The following is an 18068-nucleotide window of genomic DNA, read 5'->3' as shown; positions in this document are numbered from 1 at the left end:
TGACTACAATGTGTTTATTTTTTATACCTCCAGTTTTATTTCCTTCCATCAAGCAGACATTCAATAGTTATATAAAAGATTTCCCAGGTGAAGCACATGGCTCTCCTTACTTAACACTCATTTACTATGTCACATAAAATGAAAATACATTCATATGACTACACCATTCAGCAGTCATTTCATAGAAACGAACAACAAAATGTTGTACTATGCTAACGGGGGCCAGGTGCCCATTGTGTGGGCTCAATTAATATTAGTTTGAAACGACCACAAGGAATGGCTAAAGTGTCAATTCCCTAAGTAGACACAAAAGGGTACACAAAACAGTATGAAAAGAGTCAACAATTCCCAAAACATATAAGGCAAAGAATAAGCACGCAATGATCTAACATCAAAATGCTGAAAATGGCTCATCTTCAGTAACCCGTGAGGATGACACTGTTTCTCTCCAGTAGTCATGGTAGGCGAATCCAAACTCTTTCTCACTCAACTAGCCCTGCCTAAATATCTGGATTTGCCAGACAGCTGGTTAACGTTAGAGATGCTATCCATGGCTACTCAACCCAGGTTCTCTCTATGCATAGCTGATTGGCCAGCATCATAATTAGAACCATAAACTTGGCTGAAGTCACACTTTTCTCAAACCAGCTGAACTCATCAATTCAATACAGGGCCACTCAAACACAAAGGAATAGACCCAAACAGTTCTTAATGACATTCCATCATAGAAATCCCGTTTACGTAATAGCATTGAACCACATAAATCTATGCAATTCAAAAACCCCACCAAATTCAACCATTATGCTCCATGGAAGATATGTTCCCTCTAGTTCATTCTGTTCCTTACCTCTGTCTTTGTTTTTCTCCTTCCCTAGTGAATCCAGTTTCTTTCTCAAAGATTTCTTCCTCTTTTGTCCATCTGTAAATATTAAAAGAATAAAAAGTTGTAAAAATAAGAATACAATATCAATAATCGTGTCTGAGCAAAAGCATGACTTCTCACTTACTTCACTCATAATTTGACATTTTAAACAGACCAATGGCTCTGAAAATACAAGAAAAATCCCTTACTTGGATTGCACACATCTCTAGAATCTTGGTGTATACTCTTAAAATTTGTTTCATTGGAAAGTATAGGAAATTTATTTCCTTCAGAAATAATTTAGTTTTGACATTTCAGATATGTTTGTTTTTACTATTAGATGAGTTTCTTCCTATTCTTCATATTTATGTGAACCAATGTCATCTTTTAAAAATGTTTATTGAGTTTATGGGGGTGACATCAGTTAATAAAATTATATAGGTTTCAAGTGTAAAATTCTGTAACAAATCATCTGTATATTGCATTGTGCAAAGTTAAGTCTCCTGTCACCATTTACCCACCTTTACTATCTTCTAGCTCCTCCCACCCCCGTTTCCTTCTGATAACCATCATACTGTTGTCTCTGCCTATGAGTTGTATTTTGCTAAGTGAAACAAGTCAGTCATAGAAAGACACATACCATATGATTTCACTTACATGTGGAATGTAATTAACAGAATAAGCTAACAGACAAAATAGAAAGAGACATAGAGAGAACAGGCTGACAGATGTTAGAGGGGAGGGGCTTGGGTGAAAAAATTGAAGGGACTAAGCAAGTACAAACCCCACAAACAAACCAATGCCATCTTGAATCAAGTCTCTTTGAAAGAAGAGTTAACAGCACATAAGGCTTTGGCATTCTTGAGCTAGTAGAGTGTAACTGGAGAAGGAAATGAATTTGGGGGTTATAGCGCGCAGATCTAATTACTGTTGTGCCATTTATTAACTGACTTTGGATAAGTCTCAGTGTCCTCATTTATAAAGTGGGAATTCCATAGGGTTGTTGTGAAAATTAAATAAAATGATGCATATAAAGTGCTTAATGGGGACCCTGACACTTAAATTCAGATGTATTTTCCTTGATTTAATTAACTACTCCCCCACTGATGGACACTTGGGTGGTTTCTAATTTTTCACTATAATAAGTACGTCATACATTCTTTTAGCATCTTGTGCTTGCAGCAGATACACTTAATATGTCTAGTTAACTCACCAAATAATAAAGATACCACTCATATCAGTAGGCAGCTGCAATCAAATTCCTGGGATGTCATCATAAAATATTGGCAGTCATTATAAGAATGCGTTTTGGGATTATGCAGCTGTCAACTTAACATGTGGGAGATGCGAATCGGGAATCCACACTGTGGTCAAATAGGAGAAACACAGCCCGCGCCACAAGGAAACTTATGTGTAAGAAGGGGATTAAGAAGTGTTTTTGAAGGGATAAACTAAAAAGTGTAGTAAAGAAAGAGACTCAGCCCAATAAAATGTGAAAGCAAGACTCTGATATGTAGAAAAGCCTAACTATGCATTCTGAAACAGCAAGCATTCCTAGGATCCTCACGGGGTTTAGATGTTTCCAATTCCTCCTCTCTGAATGTTTGGAGGCAAAAGATATCACAATATAATCAACATTCAATCCCTCCTTCCTTTCCAAAAGCAAAAACAAATATTGCAAAAATGATTCTCCTTCCATAAAATGGAAGTAGTTTGTAAGAATCTTCACTCTTGCATTCATGAGACTGGTATGGGGAAAATTATGCAAATCAGTTCAACTGCAGCAAAGAGCCATCAGTCTCTTCCATCATGTACATGCTCTTATCTTCAGGGTCTAAAAGACGATCTAACCATAGGGATGACCATGATTTATTATATACATACAGACAATAAACATACTAACTGTACAAGGTTCTAATCTGTTCTCCAAATAGGACTGACAGGTCTTCTACTTGGTAACACTGTATTCATCACTAGTTCATATCACCAAATGTATTTGACTATAACAAGAGTATATTTCTTAAAAAATATCCTATCATTCTTTCATTTTAATAGTTAACTTGGAAGAATAACTAAATGATATACATGAAAGCATAAAAGATTTATTTTTCGCCGAAACCGGTTTGGCTCAGTGGATAGAGCGTCAGCCTGTAGACTTTAAGGTCCCGGGTTCGATTCCGGTCAAGGGCATGTACCTGGGTTGCGGGCACATCCCCAGTGGGAGATGTGCAGGAGGCAGCTGATCGATGTTTCTCTCTCATCAATGTTTCTCTCTATCTCTCTCCCTTCCTCTCTGTAAAAAATCAATAAAACATATTTAAAAAAAAGATTTATTTTTCATAACCATTGGGCTGATCCTACAATTCAAACAAGTTGTCAAAGAACCAGACATTTTCTTTGAAGATAAAATGATTTTTTAAAACTTCTGCTTAGTTAGGGGATGTATCATATATAGAGATGTGTATAAATATAAATGTACAGTTTAAATAATAATTAGGAGGCCAACTCCCACATATCCAACAGCAATAGGAGGTTCAGATGTAGACTACTGCTAGTACCAAGAAGTCCCCTATATACCTCCCTCCCCTTCACCCCAGGTCATCACTGGTCAGATTTTACAGTAATCAATTTACTGTTTTTCTTTGCAGTTTTACCATTAAGAGTATAGTTTTGTTTTTCCTGCTTTGGAATTCACATAGATGGAATCATGCTGTAGGGATACTTTCTTGCCTTATTTATTTCATTCACCAACGCTTCCTGAAATTCATCCTGCTGAGGCAGGTGGCTGGTGTTCACTCATTTTGATCGCTATACATTGTTTTCTGGTATGAATATACCAGTTTATTTACCCAATTGAACTGTGGATGGAAATTGGAATTGTTTCTAGCTTGGTACTATTAGGAACAATGTCTTTGAAAAGTTTTGTTTTTATCTTCTTACCTATGTACAGGCACAAGAATCTTTCTAAGACAGTGGTTCTTAAAATGTGGTCCTAGGACCAAGAGCACCAGTATTACCGAGGAACTTGTTGGAGATGCAAAGTTTATGTTCCCATCCCAGACCTACTGAGTCAGGAATTCTGGAGTGGGGCCTAGCCGTGTATTCACCGAGCCCTCCTGGGGATTCTGTTTCACACTAAAGCCTGAGAACCATAGTCCTAGGGTATATGTGTAGAAGTTGCATGGCTAGGCCAGTGTGTATGCAATCCTAGGCTTTAGTACGTAGCTCTGAACTGTTTTCCAAGTTGTTTTGCTAACTTATATTCCCACGAGTAAGAGAGCTTACATGGCCTTACAAGGATCATATGGACTTCAAAGTCTAAAACTCCAAACAATTTCTTGAAGCCTCCTTATCACAAAAATGTGATCTTTGTGAATACTGGCTTAGGATTTTTTGTGGTTGTTGATAATCCTCACCCGAGGGTATTTTTCCATTGATTTTTAGATAGAGTGGAAGGGAGAGAGACACACAGAGAGAAACATCAATGTGAGAGAGACACATTGGTTGGTTGCCTCCCACATGTGCCCTAACTTGGGGCCGGCTATTGTGCCTGCAACAGAGGTATGTGCTCTTGACGGGAATCGAACCTGGGACCCTTCAGTCCATGGGCCAATGCTCTATCCACTGAGTCAAATCGGCCAGGGTCTGGCTTACAATTTTTTTAAAAGCTTAACTATTTACAACAAATATTATCTTTTAATTAGAGCTGAATGCTATTAAAAGGAACTAAATGAAATGATGGGTGATGTGCGATAATGTGAAATGATGCATTGCTTTAGCATGCCATTTCCTCAGTTAAAATCCTCAGGAAAGTGACCAGCGCTGGGAAATGAAACTGCTCATGTCTTCTCTTTTCCCTTGTGATCAATCAGCAGTTTGTTTATTGAGTCTTCAGTTTTGGAAGTGTCTTTTATTCCCACAGATCACAGAAAACCTGCCCAAGGGGCTGTCGTACTACATGTAACCATGCAGAACAGTTTATGTTCAACCAGTTCCTTGGATGACAGTATGTGTAATAAGTGCCATCCCATATTTTACATAAGTTTAAGCTTCCTAATGCCCAATACTCAATACTGCAAGCAATATTTTACAGTGACGAGGAGCACATGCTTGCTAACTGCTCCCCAGGTGTGCACTATCTTATAGACATCAGTGACCTGTATATAGGACTTGGGTCACACGTTCTGACCTGAGTTGTCTTGGAACAAGTACTTGGGGATTGGACTTTATGCACTCTCCTTTCAGGAGACCATGCCCCATAGACATACATGACACAACAGTAGATGCGAGACAGCCAGCCTTCCACATACTAGTGACCCCAAAGCAAAGGAACCATCGGTGTGGAGTGTGGTAATCTGGGAGTCCTCTTGCGGGGGGGGGGGGGGGGGCAATACCAGGGTTTTCAGGAGGGTTGAGAACAAGGAAGCTCGAGATTTCTCCTCTAGGACATGCTTTTCATGAACTCATTCATTCACCATCAGGTGGAGTTCCATCTTAAGGCTTGTTTCTCTAGCCCAGTGGTTCTCAACCTGCTGGCCCTTTAAATACAGCTCCTCATGTTGTGACCCAACCATAACATTATTTTCGTTGCTGCTTCATAACTGCCATGTTGCTACTGTTAGGAATCGTCATGTAAATATCTGATCTGCAGGATGGTCTTAGGCGACCCCTGTGACAGGGTCGTTCGACCGCCAAAGGGGTCGCGACCCACAGGTTGAGAACCGCTGCTCTAGCTCGACTAGAAGCTCTCTGGCAGAGCCATGTCCCGTAGGCTTTTGTTTCCCTCCAAGAGAATAGCACAGCGGGGGGGGGGGGGCACAGCATGAGGATCTGTCAGCACCCTCCCTGGCCAGAAATCGGATAGAGCTTTTGGGCTGGTTCTGAGAGAACCCGGGAGCAATAAAGTACACAACTCCTCAGTTTAAGGTGAGCAGATTCAGAATGGCGGTTATAAAACAGTATTTCTATACTACATTGATTCTAGAGTTCTAGAGATAATAATAGTAATAAAGGTATTGCTCAAGGAAAGATTCATTTTGGGTGATGGGAGAATAAGGGTCACTTTCGGGGAATAGATATTGTCTGAAAAGGGGCATGAAGGAAGCAGGGTTCTATGTCTTGACCTGATTGGTGGTTACATGATGTATACATATTAAGAACCCACTTAATTGTACTTGTATACATTCATATTTATGCACATTATTCCCTCTCTCTCTCTCTCTCTCTCTCTCTCTCTCTCTCTCTCTCTATATATATATATATATATATATATTACATATCCTATCTAATAAAAGAGAAAAATGGTAATTGGCGTACGACGATACCCTTTTCATTGGCTAATCAGGGCTATATGCAAATTAACTGCCAACTAAGATTGGCAGGTAACTGCCAACAAGATGGCGGTTAATTTGCATATGTAGGCACAATGCAGGGAGGAGAAAGGGAAAGCAGGAAGAAGCCCCCTGCCACTGACAGTGATCGGAAACCCAGGGGGGAGCTAAGAGCTTTGGGGCAGGGCAAAGGCGGCCCTGTGACCGCCTTTGCCCTGCCCCCCAGCCATGATTGGAGAATCAGGTGCCTTTGCCGCCCTGGCCAGTGATAGCAGGAAGTAGGGGTGGAGCCAGCGATGGGAGCTGGGCACAGTCGAAGCTGGCAGTCCTGGGAGCTAGGGGTCCCTTGCCTGGGCCTAAAGCGAAGCCCACGATTGCGGGGCCGCTGCAGCTGTGGGTCCCCGCTGCCCGGGCCGGATGCCTAGGCCAGAGGTGTTAGGCCTGGGCAGGGGCGGAGCCTGCAACCGCGGGGAGCTGGGGGTCCCCTGCCCAGGCCTGACACCTCTGCCGGAGGCCTCAGGGCTGGTCAAGGGGCCGATCCGGTGATTGGTGATCGGAGGGTGATGAGGGTCAACTCCTCTGGCCGAGGCATCAGGCCTGGGTGGGGGGCGGAGCCGGGGATTGGGGGGATATCATGGTCCCCTTGCCCAGGCCTGAAGCCTGGGTCAGAGGCGTCAGGCTTGGGCGGGGGGTGGAGCAAGCGATCAGAGGGAAATGGGGATCCCCTGCCTGGGCGGGGGCCAGAGCCAGTGATCGGGGGGGAGATGGGGGTCCCCTGTCCAAGCCTAACACCTCTGGCGGAGGCGTCAGGCCTGGGCAAGGGGCTGATCAGGCGATCGGAGGGTGATGGGGGTCTATGCCTGAGGGCTCCCAGTATGTGAGAGGGGGCAGGCTGGGCTGAGGGACACTCCCCCCCCACACACACACCCAGTGCACGAATTTCGTGCACTGGGCCCCTAGTATATACATATATATATATAATATCAAAAGACTATTATTTTAACAGAATGGCACAAACATAAAAATTACATTAACTAAATGGGACTGAAAACTCAGGAAGATAACCAATGGACACAAGACACTGGGGGGCAGGGTGAGGGCATGTGCCGGGGGGTAGGGGAGGCCGGGGGAAGGTCAATGGGGAAAAAAAAAGAGAGACATATGTACTACTATCTGTAATGCTTTAAACAATAAAATAAAATTAAAAAAATAAAAAAGAAAGTATTGCACAAGAGTCCCTTTTTTAAAAATAGAGAGTTCTTGAATATTTAACTTTTCAAAATACTTCAGTACCTATGATCTCTTCAGACTACGACTTCCCTATGACGCGGGCATAAAGTAGTAATGAGCAGCTTGTGTTTACTGAGCACATACTATAAGCTAAATGCTTTGTATCTGTGACCCTTTTAAGTCCTCACAGAAGTTCTATGAAGGCCACACTATTCTTTATTCCTATTTTACAGGTGAGGAAACTGAGTTTAGAAGAAGTTCAGTCACTTGTCCAAGGGCAAAAGTTGGGAATTGGTAAATTCAGAACTTGCACTCAGGACTATCCAACAACAAAGCCGGTGCTCTTAACTTCTACCTGAGCTGCAGTGAGGAAAATGTGCCTCTTTGAGCAATGTGACATTAAAGGCCAGGTATATGGACCAACATGCTCAAGGTAATACAGAGAGAGGAGAGAGAAAGAGAAAGAGGCAATATTAAGCTCTAAATAGTCACCAGAATTTGCATGAGTCATCCTTGCATCTATATTAACTAATACACGTCAACATAAAGGGTGTCCCAAAATTCACGCAAGAAGTAATTTTGATAGAAAACACAGGTTTATAATTAAAAATTGTAAATTTTTTCTTGACTCATAAAGTACACAGTATAGGGTTATGTATGGAATAGCATATCGGGTACAATGGCCTCCATGGCTTTGCTGGCACATACGCACTTTTTTGTTATTGCCTGAGCAGTCGCATTTTCAAAAAATGGTCTGATGATGGCTCCAGCCCCAAATCCGCACCAAACAGAGACACGTTGTGGATGCATTTGTTTCTCAACAATCACGCGTGGATTTTCTGAACCCCAAATGCGACAATTTTGTCGATGAACCAAGCCATCAAGATGAAAATGAGCCTCATTGAAATTCAGCCACATTTATGCAAAACGGTCATGGAAAATTTCAACAAAAGAGTGCGTACGTGCCAGCAAAGCCATGGAGGCCATTTACCCGATATGCTATTCCATACATAACCCTAGACTGTATACTTTATGAATCAATAAAAAATTTACAATTTTTCATTATACACCTGTGTTTTGTATCAAAATCACCTCTTGTGTGAATTCTGGGACACCCTTTACAATCTGAATAGCTTTCTGATGGACTCAACTGAAAAGCAGCACTAAAGCAGATGGTCCCAAACTCACAGGACTGGTCGGTGGCGGAGCTGGGATTCAAACCCAAATTCCAGCTCTTTCTAAAGCCCAGCCCTGTCCTTTGAAAGAGGGGTGGCTAAGAGCCGGGCCCAGACCTCTCTGACGAGAAGCTGAAAAGCCTTTCTTTAGAGTCACTTTGCCCCTGCCTCAGGAGAGAGATTCTGGAGGCGTTTGCAAACACAATGGCTGCTCATTTGTGAGGGTCAGTCAGACTCAGCCCTCCCAGGAGGATAAGGGATGGACGAGAAGGTGCTGAGGCCCATGGGGAGGCAGCCACAGAGAACGGGCGCAGTCAGCCTCAATTCACAGGTGCCCCTGGATGTAGGACAGGGCCTCAACCTTTATGCCCTTCACGTTGCAGAGCTCCGTAAAGATGACATTTCTGGAAGAAGACATTGCCTGCATTGAGATAGGAAATAAAGAAAAGGACTCCTTCCGTGTCCTGCAAGGACAAAGTCTTCTTCTAATGCAGTGGTTCTCAACCTGTGGGTTGCGACCCCTTTGGCGGTCGAACGACCCTTTCACAGGGGTCGCCTAAGACCATCCTGCAGATCAGATATTTACATGACGATTCCTAACAGTAGCAACATGACAGTGATGAAGTAGCAACGAAAATCATTTTATGGTTGGGTCACAACATGAGGAGCTGTATTTAAAGGGCCAGAAGGTTGAGAACCACTGAAACTAGAATCTAATGTTTTTACAGACACAGGGAAAACACTAGCCTGGTGGGTGCAAAATAACTCCATCCATCCCCCCTGCTATTCAGGCGGTGTTCAGCCCACGCAGTGGTTTCTAAAAACTTGACTCTAATGCAAAGTCTTGGTAAGTTCACAGACACGTCTGGCTTTCTGTCCTCCGGAGGAAAAGGGAGAAGCTGGCAGCCGTGGGTGTCACGCTCTCCTCACTCTCCCAGGCCAGCGGAGACACCTGAGCCTGCACCACTGCACCCCTGGGAAGCCTTGGCGTTTGCAACTCCCTCCCAGCCTAAAAGGAAGGTTCTCGCTTCTTTCAGACCTTCAACAAATCCCTGCAGAAGAAAGTTGGAAGGAATGCTTTCTGGCATGACCTCCCCTGCTTTTCTCAACCACAGCTGTCTCATTATTTATTTGGACCAGAAAAATCGACTCTCAGAGAATGCAAACCAAAGGAATTCATAGACAGTGAGGGGAGCTCAGTCAAAAAGTGAGGATAATGATAGAAAAGGGACATCTCGGTGGTAGAATGGGAAGGAGCCCTTTAGATACTGCATATAGACCTAACTGGTGGCTCAGTGGATAGGGCATCGGCCTGCGGACTGAAGGGTCCTGGGTTTGATTCCCAGTTGGGGCATAATCCCGGATTATTGCAGGCTCAGTCCCCAGTTGGGGGCGTGCAGGAGGCAGCCAATGAATGATTCTCTCTCATCACTGATGTTTCTATCTCTCTCTCCCTCTCCCTTCCTCTCTGAAATATATATAAAGGGTGTCCCAAAATTCACGCAAGATTTGAATTTTGCATGAGCATTAACAACAACAACAACAACAAAATAAAAGCCTAATTTTACTTGGTTCATTGAATCAGAGTCCAATATCTGTTGTGCTTTGATGTCAATCCCTTCAATTTGATAAGCATCACCAAGTACCAATGCTGGCCCAGGAGTAGGGACAAGGAAGACCAATGAAGACCACGGCTTTGTGTATGTGCCAGCAAAGCCCTGGAGGCCATTGACCCAATGTGCTATTCCATACATAACCCTGTACTGTATACTTTATGAATCAATAAAAAATGTACAATTTTTAATTATAAACCTGTGTTTTCTATCAAAATTACTTCTTGCGTGAATTTTGGGACACCCTTTATATATATCTGTATATATATATATATATATATATATATATATATATATGTTTGTGTGTGTGTGTGTGTGTGTGTATATATATATATATATATATATATATATATATATATATATATGGCATATAATGTATGCCAGGGTTTCTCAGCCCTGGCACTAGTGACATTTGGGGCTGGATAACTTTGTTGTGAGGAACTGTCCTGTGCATGGTAGGATACTTAGCCATATCCCTGGTTTTAGTTTATTAGATATCAGAGCGCCCACCCATTCCCTGTTATGACAACCAATGTCTCTGGACACTGCCAAGTTTCCCATGGGGGCAAAATTGCTCTGGTGAGAACCACTGGCAGTGGTCGGCAAACTCATTAATCAGCAGAGCCAAATACCAACAGTACAACGATTGAAATTTCTTTTGAGAGCCAAATTTTTTAAACTTAAACTATATAGGTAGGTACATTGTTCTTAACTTAATTAGGGTCCTCCTAAGGCTTAGGAAGAGCCACACTCAAGGGGCCAAAGAGCCGCATGTGGCTCGCAAGCCGCAGTTTGCCGACCACGCCTCTGGGGGAAACTATGTCATGAGAAACCCTATGCAAAGGGCTATGTAGTAAGAAACTGGAGTCCCCAGCTGGAGCCACCTGAGTGAGCCTGGACACTGATCCTCCAGCCCCACTCAAGCTTTCAGATGACTGCGGTCCCAGTTGAACTTGAGGCAACTTCATGAATCAGAACAACACGGCTAATGCATTCCCAGATAGTCCCAAGTTAAGGTGTTCTCCCAAATTGTGTGAGATAATAAAAAGGGTTGTTGTTTTTTAAGTAAAAAGAAAAGATGCCGAGCTAAATGTATGTGGGACGCTGGCTGGGCTTCTGGAACAGAAGGTATTAGTGGGGACACTGGTAAAATCTGAACAAGGTACTTTGTCTGGTTGCTTGCAATGTACACATGTTGGTTTCTTATTTGTGATAAGTGTACCTAGGTTATATAAGATGTTATCATCAGGGGAAGCTGGGTGAGGAGTATAAGGGAACTCTATACTATCTTTATAACTTCTCTGTAAATCCAAAATTATTCCAGTATAACAATTTTTTTTTTTAAAAGGCCCTTTCTTCCAGGCACTGGATGTATTCAAGCCAAGGCTGAAAACTCATCTGTCAAGCATGTGAGAAGTGGAGGCTTGTGCTGCTCACTGAAGTACAGTGTGGCCTTGACTTACGAGTGTCCTGACTAACGAGTTTTTTGAGATACCAGCTGTCTCTCGGCTGATTTTTTGCTTTGAGTTGACAGACTAATTTGAGTTAATGAGCTCGGTCTTAGAACGAATTAAACTCGTAAGTCAAGGCCCCACTGTACTTCTGAAACACAGAGATTTGAAAGCTCAACTTTATGGGAAGAAGGTGACTCACAAGCCAAAGTTCTAACCTGGCTGAAACTACTGAAATAATCTTCCTGCTCACATCTCCCTGATGTGAATGAAAGAAAACATGCGTCTAGGCCTGTGGTCGGCAAACTGCGGCTCACGAGCCACATGCGGCTCTTTGGCCCCTTGAGTGTGGCTCTTCCGAAGCCTTAGGAGTCCCCTAATGAAGTGAATAACAATGTACCTACCTATAGAGTTTAAGTTTAAAAAATGTGGCTCTAAAAAGACATTTCCATTGTTGTCCTGTTGCTATTTGGCTCTGTTGGCTAATGAGTTTGCCGACCACTGGGACTCTAGGCAATGGAAGGCATGCACTGCGCCCGCCATTCTGGTGCAGCATGCTTTCTGGAAAGGGAGTGGACAGATGAGAGCCTTGAGCAGATTTATTTGTATGGCCCTGGTGCTGGTTTCCACACATGGTTGATCAGATGGTCTCAAGATACCTCCTATTACATAGGTTCTCTCAATCCCTTTTCTGTGTAAGTTATTAAGGCTTGGTACTTATTCGCATCCAAGAATACCGATTAGTACAAAAATCTGTTTATCGTTCAAGTGCTCATGCCTATCTTGCTAACCCCCCCAAAAAACAGTCTTTAAATCATGTGTATGAATGTGGAATAGGTGAGTTATACAATCTGTGGGTGTCTTACAAAAGTGTTTGCTAAAAAGATATTTTATCCTTACCTAAAACGGAAATTCATCCTGTAGTCTCATCTACTTCCCCTTTTGAGGGCTCTCAGGCCACAAACCTCCCAAAAGTAAGACAAGAAAAACACTAAACCAGATACTTTATTTCTACTTTGGAAAAAGGAGGTTTGTCAAAGAAGTAATAATATTATTTATGGTGCCCGGCATTTGAGGGCCATTCATTGTGCCTAGACACTACTTCTAGTGCAGTGGTTCTCAACCTTGGCTGCACATTAGAATCACCTGGGAATCTTTTTAAAATCCTGATTTCTGGGCCTCATCCTCCGGAAATTCTGTTTCTTTGTTACTCATGTGGCCCCACCCCATCACAAAGAAACAGAATTTCCGGAGGATGAGGCCCAGAAATCAGGATTTTAAAAAGATTCCCAGGTGATTCCAATGTGCAGCCAAGGTTGAGAAACACTGTTCTAGTGTTTTCCAATGATGAATCTCTTCAATGTAAGTTAATTTGACCCAACATGTCCACCTCAGAAAACAGACAGGGACTAAGGAGAGTCAGACAACCAAAAGCCCAGTCAAAAACGTATCTCAGGAAAAGTCGGGATGGCCATTGGAGCCAGTTACCGCCAACACCATCCTCAGTGGAATGAATGAATTGCCTCTGCTGGTTTGCGCTGCCTGCTCCATGTTCAAGAAGAGGAAGAGAGAGCAGCCCTGACAGAAAGCGGGGAGTACTACCAGGGCAATGGCCGCCTCTGCTTCTTAGAAGGAAGCATGGCAGCAAGCCAGGAGCGTGGAGCCCATGTGACTAGCACCTGCTCTGATGTAAGCCTTGAACGGGGATTAACCCCAGAGCTTTAGGCAAGGAGCCGAAACAGGGATCTTGTCCCCGTTCTGAACGTGCCCAGGGATGTTGAGCCGCAAAACATGATCCATCTCCTTGGCTTGGGAATATTCTCTACATTGTAATAGTTATCTGTTTACATGGCATCTTCCCCTACAAAATGAGCTCATCACCCATACACTGATCCATCCTTCCCTCCATCCAACATTGCTTAAGCTCGTGTCTAAGGTGAGACAGAACTAGGTTCTATGAAACCAGATGAATGGACACGATCTCTGCCTTTGAGAAACTTAGTGTCATGCTCAAGACAGATACATGAGAACCTCATTAAAGAGAAATGAAGACATGCTTCAGTGGAGACATGTTACGAAGTGGTAGGTCAGAAGTGAGAAGACTGTCCCCAGCTCTGCTTGGGAAGGCTCACGTTTGAGTTCAGTCTTAAAGGACAAAGTGTTAGCCTTCTCATCCTAAGCCTCGTACTATATTATTCTCAGTAAGCATCTAATTGGTTTGTTTAAAAGAAGGTGAGAAAACTGCAAATTTGGGAGTGGAGTGACAGCTTCTTTAGTGGGAACTAGGGTTCAAGAGAGTGACAAATAAGAATTCTGGAAGATTCCCTGACTGGTTTGGCTCAGTGGATAGAGCGCCGGCCTGCGGACTGAAGGGTCCCAGGTTCGATTCCGGTCAAGGGCATGTACCTTGGTCGTGGGCACATCCCCAGTAGGGAGTGTGCAGGAGGCAGCTGATCGATGTTTCTCTCTCATCGATGTTTCTAACTCTCTCTCTCTCTCCCTTCCTCTCTGTAAGAAATCAATAGAACATATTAAAAAAAAAAGAATTCTGGAAGAAAACAACCTACATTGGAAAAGTAGAAAACAATGTATTAAAGCCCAAACTGGCTCTACCATTCAGTCAACTTTGGAGATCTATCTATCTATCATCTATCTATCTATCTATCTATCTATCTATCTATCTATCTATCTATCATCATCATCTATCTATCTCCCTTAAAGAAATATTCCATGCTATAGACTTGGTTATATAATCAAATCCATAGGTCAAGTTGTTTAATTTATATATCACCTTATCTTTAGCAATTCTTCCATTAACCCTGATTGAGATAGAAGGCAGGTAGGCATATAGTTATCAAGTCATTTCCCTTGGTGTAAACCCCAATGAATTAAACACTGTTTCTTTATCCTGCCAGCACGTTGTGGGTTAGACTTTTTTTAAAATGTGTTTCCTAAGTGTCTGTTTCTCAGGGAAGAAAATATTCGTGGTATTCTTAAGCAACACAGATGCCTTTCCTTAGAGATGAGACTCCCCAAAGTACTTGTGAAATGTACTAATCCCCACAGTTTACTTGTTGAAGTGGTGGTGAAATGATCAAAGCTGTGGTCAGAAAATCAGAACATTCTGTGAGCCTCTTACTGTTGCAAAGGGAGTCCGTTCTTGGAGGTCACCATGCTTCCAGCGAAATTAAACACTAAGAAACTTTTTCTGTTTTGTATAAATTATTTTGGCAAGGTAATTAGTTCTGAAATGTTTCCTCAAGAGAGAAACCTTGTAGAACCTCGAACCTCAAAGCAAGTATGTTTCTATTAACAGAAAATCAGTGAGATATTTGATTTGTAGACCTTGTCTCATTATTCTATCAAAATGTGAGATAGGGAAGCGGGTCACATGGCCTGGATGCCATGGGCTTAAAAGCTCAACTATGGTTTTTCCATAACCAGGCGCTCTTTGTAATCACTGCTTGCTGTAATAACTGGTCATGATCAAATTATGCCCTAGAAGGATCTTTTACTTGCTGTCATTTTTTCCACATTCAATTGCTATGAGTAAAAAAACAACCCAACAGCTATAACTATAAAGTCATATTCTAGGGGGGCAAACCTGTTGTTATCTTTTTCTAAGTGAGGAGCTAGTCGGTCCTTCCAGGCTCCAGAATTTGCTTCTCTCTCTCTTTTTTAAAAAAACATATATCTTATTGATTTCAGAGAGGAAGGAAGGAGAGAGAGAGAGAGAGAGAGAGAGAGAGAGAGAGAGAGAGAGAGAAACATCAATGATGAGAGTGAACCACTGACTAGTTGCCTCCTGCATGCCCACCACTGGGGATCGAGCTCGCAACCTGGGCATGTGCTCTTGACCGGAATCAAACCCAGGACCCTTCAGTCCGCAGGTCGAAGCTCTATCCACCGAGCCAAACCAGCTGGAGCCTGAATTTGCATCTCTTATTGCACATCCCTTAAATTGAAAATGGTATTTTTCACTTAGTCTAGGTAGACATTGTATTTGCAAAGACAAGTTTCCAAATACCAGAGCAAGAAAAATGGTTTATGGCCAGTTATTTCCTTAAGCTATATTTCTTTCCTGGAGTATAAAGGAAAGAGAGCAGGTAGGAGAACAAAAGGACAGAAATCATATTTCCCAAAGAAATACCTGGATTATTAACTCAAGGAAATTCAATTCCAAATTATGGGAACTTCTTCATTATTCATTTTAAAGCCAAAACTTGTAGCTCAAGTTGAAAAGATAGTCAGGCAAAGTGTACACGTGATGTGATTTTTAACCTAGGTAAGGGGCTAATTTTATCAACTTTCTTTTGACACATATTGTTTTACACTGAACAAATATGAGGGAATCATATATCTTTAAATCAGAGACTTAAGCCTTGGGAACTCCTCCAAATTTCTGCCAGTTGCTCCCATAAAAAGAGCTCTCACCAATTCAGTAACTGAACCGGTGATGCAATTAGATGAAAACTATTAGGCTCCTCATTCTTCCCTTTTCCATTTTCATTTTTGGTGATTCTTTGAGCTATGACTGACTGGGCTAGGATTGAATTTTCAATCCATTCCATTCGATTTCTCAAATATTTCCTGAGCAGCACATTCAAAACACGGTACTAGACACTAAATCAAATAAATATGATATAAAAATAGTCCCCCCCCCATTGCTTATTGGCAATGGCAGAAGACGATATTGCTATTATGTACACAGAGTTTCTAATCTAAATCCATCTTTATCCTACTACACCCGCCCCTCCCAAGTTGTTCTTCCCCTATTTTGTCACCCCAGTTCAGGAAAGGGATCTTAGGTGAAGCCAATTCCAGTGATGTCTTCCTGCATGCCAGTATTGACCTGGGGACTGGCCGGAAGGGAGGGAAGTCTGCTGGGAGGCAGCAGGACAATCCTCTGTTACTGAAGATGCTTGCTGAAGAGTCACTACGCTTTTTGCCTCTTCATGCTGCACAGGGACAGTGATACAGAGGCAGCGGGAGCCATTTTGTGACAATGAAGGAAGGCAACCAAAGAACAAAGTGGACCTCTGATGAGAGCGGGGAAGAAAGATGGAAGGACACTAGATGAATGAGTTCTGGATGAGTCTAGCTGTATGGCGGCATCAGTTGTTTAAGCAACTCATAAAAATATTAACTCTTCTTACTTCTTTGGTGCCACCAAGGGACTTTATTATCCACTTTGAAAAAATATTTGATCACATAATATAAATGCTAAAACATCTGAGAGTAGCCCTAACCGGTTTGGCTCAGTGGATAGAGTGTCGGCCTGTGGATTCAAGGGTCCCAGGTTCGATTCCGGTCAAGGGCATATCCCCAGTAGGGGGTGTGCAGGAGGCAGCTGATCGATGTTTCGCTCTCATCGATGTTTCTAACTCTCTATCCCTCTCCCTTCTTCTCTGTAAAAAATCAATAAAATATATTTTAAAAAAATAAAACATCTGAGAGTAACAAAGTCTGACCATTAAAAATAACACCCAATTATTACAAAATAAAATTAAGATAGCAAAGAAATGGAAATGACTAGAAAGGTATAATTGATCAATTACACAAATAATAATTACAAATTACTATATTGAATTAATAGTAATCTCTTAAATCAGAAGCCAGCAAGTTTTTCCTATAAAGGTCCAGATAATAAATATTTTTGGCTCTGTGGGTGATATGGTCTGTGTCGAAACTACTCTACTCAGAGGCTGTAGCACTTAGACAATACAGAAACAATGAGAAATGAGTATGGCTGTGTCTTAATAAAACTTTATTTACAAAAATGGGCAGTGGGCTGGATTTGGCCTTTGGGCTATAGTTTGACCACTCCTATCTTTTAAAAAAAGTAAATATATTTTTTATTGATTTCAGAGAGAGAAAGTGAGAGGGAGAAACATGAATGATGAGAGAGATTCATGGATTGGCTGCCTCCTGCACAGCCCCTGCTGAGGATGGAGCCCACAACCTGGGCATGTGCCCTCACTGGGTATTGAACCGTGACCTCCTGGTTCATAGGTTGATGCTCAACCACTGAGCCACACTGGCCAGGCTGCCCCTCCTATCTGAATTGAAGACTCCTTAAACTACTTTTCCAGAGCTTCTTCATCTGTAAACATTTTATAAATACACACTAATTGAATTTTTCATAACTTTGAAGGCTGAATTTCAAGTTATCTAGAAAGCCTGATAGGTTTAAAAACAATAACGCTTGATAATTAATCTCAAATGAATACTTATTTGTCTTCGTTTCACCTAAGGGGAAATAAAGAAAAAGAGGTAGGATGGAAGTCCCTGTTTATTTCATATTTTAAGGATGGAACATTCTTTGTAATGATCAAATTTCTTTTGGGCTATAATCCCAACAGAGGGAATGGTGTAGTCTTGGAATCTTCAAAAGGTGCCAGAATATT

At 42.2% G+C, this 18068-nt stretch overlaps 1 protein-coding gene across 6 annotated transcripts in view; it reads right to left on the bottom strand.

Moving 5' to 3' along the window:
• Positions 1 to 18068, bottom strand: part of ARHGAP6 (Rho GTPase activating protein 6) — a 517050-nt gene that overhangs the window by 80741 nt on the left and 418241 nt on the right. For all 6 annotated transcript variants that reach the window (XM_059680028.1, XM_059680029.1, XM_059680030.1 and 3 more), the window contains exon 3: positions 848 to 919. In XM_059680028.1, coding sequence (XP_059536011.1) covers positions 848 to 919 — 72 coding nt within the window. The remainder of the gene's footprint in view (positions 1 to 847; positions 920 to 18068) is intronic.

Source organism: Myotis daubentonii, chromosome X (assembly GCF_963259705.1).
Source record: "Myotis daubentonii chromosome X, mMyoDau2.1, whole genome shotgun sequence".
Lineage (NCBI taxonomy): Eukaryota > Metazoa > Chordata > Mammalia > Chiroptera > Vespertilionidae > Myotis > Myotis daubentonii.
This window is presented reverse-complemented; position numbering and strand designations above follow the sequence as displayed.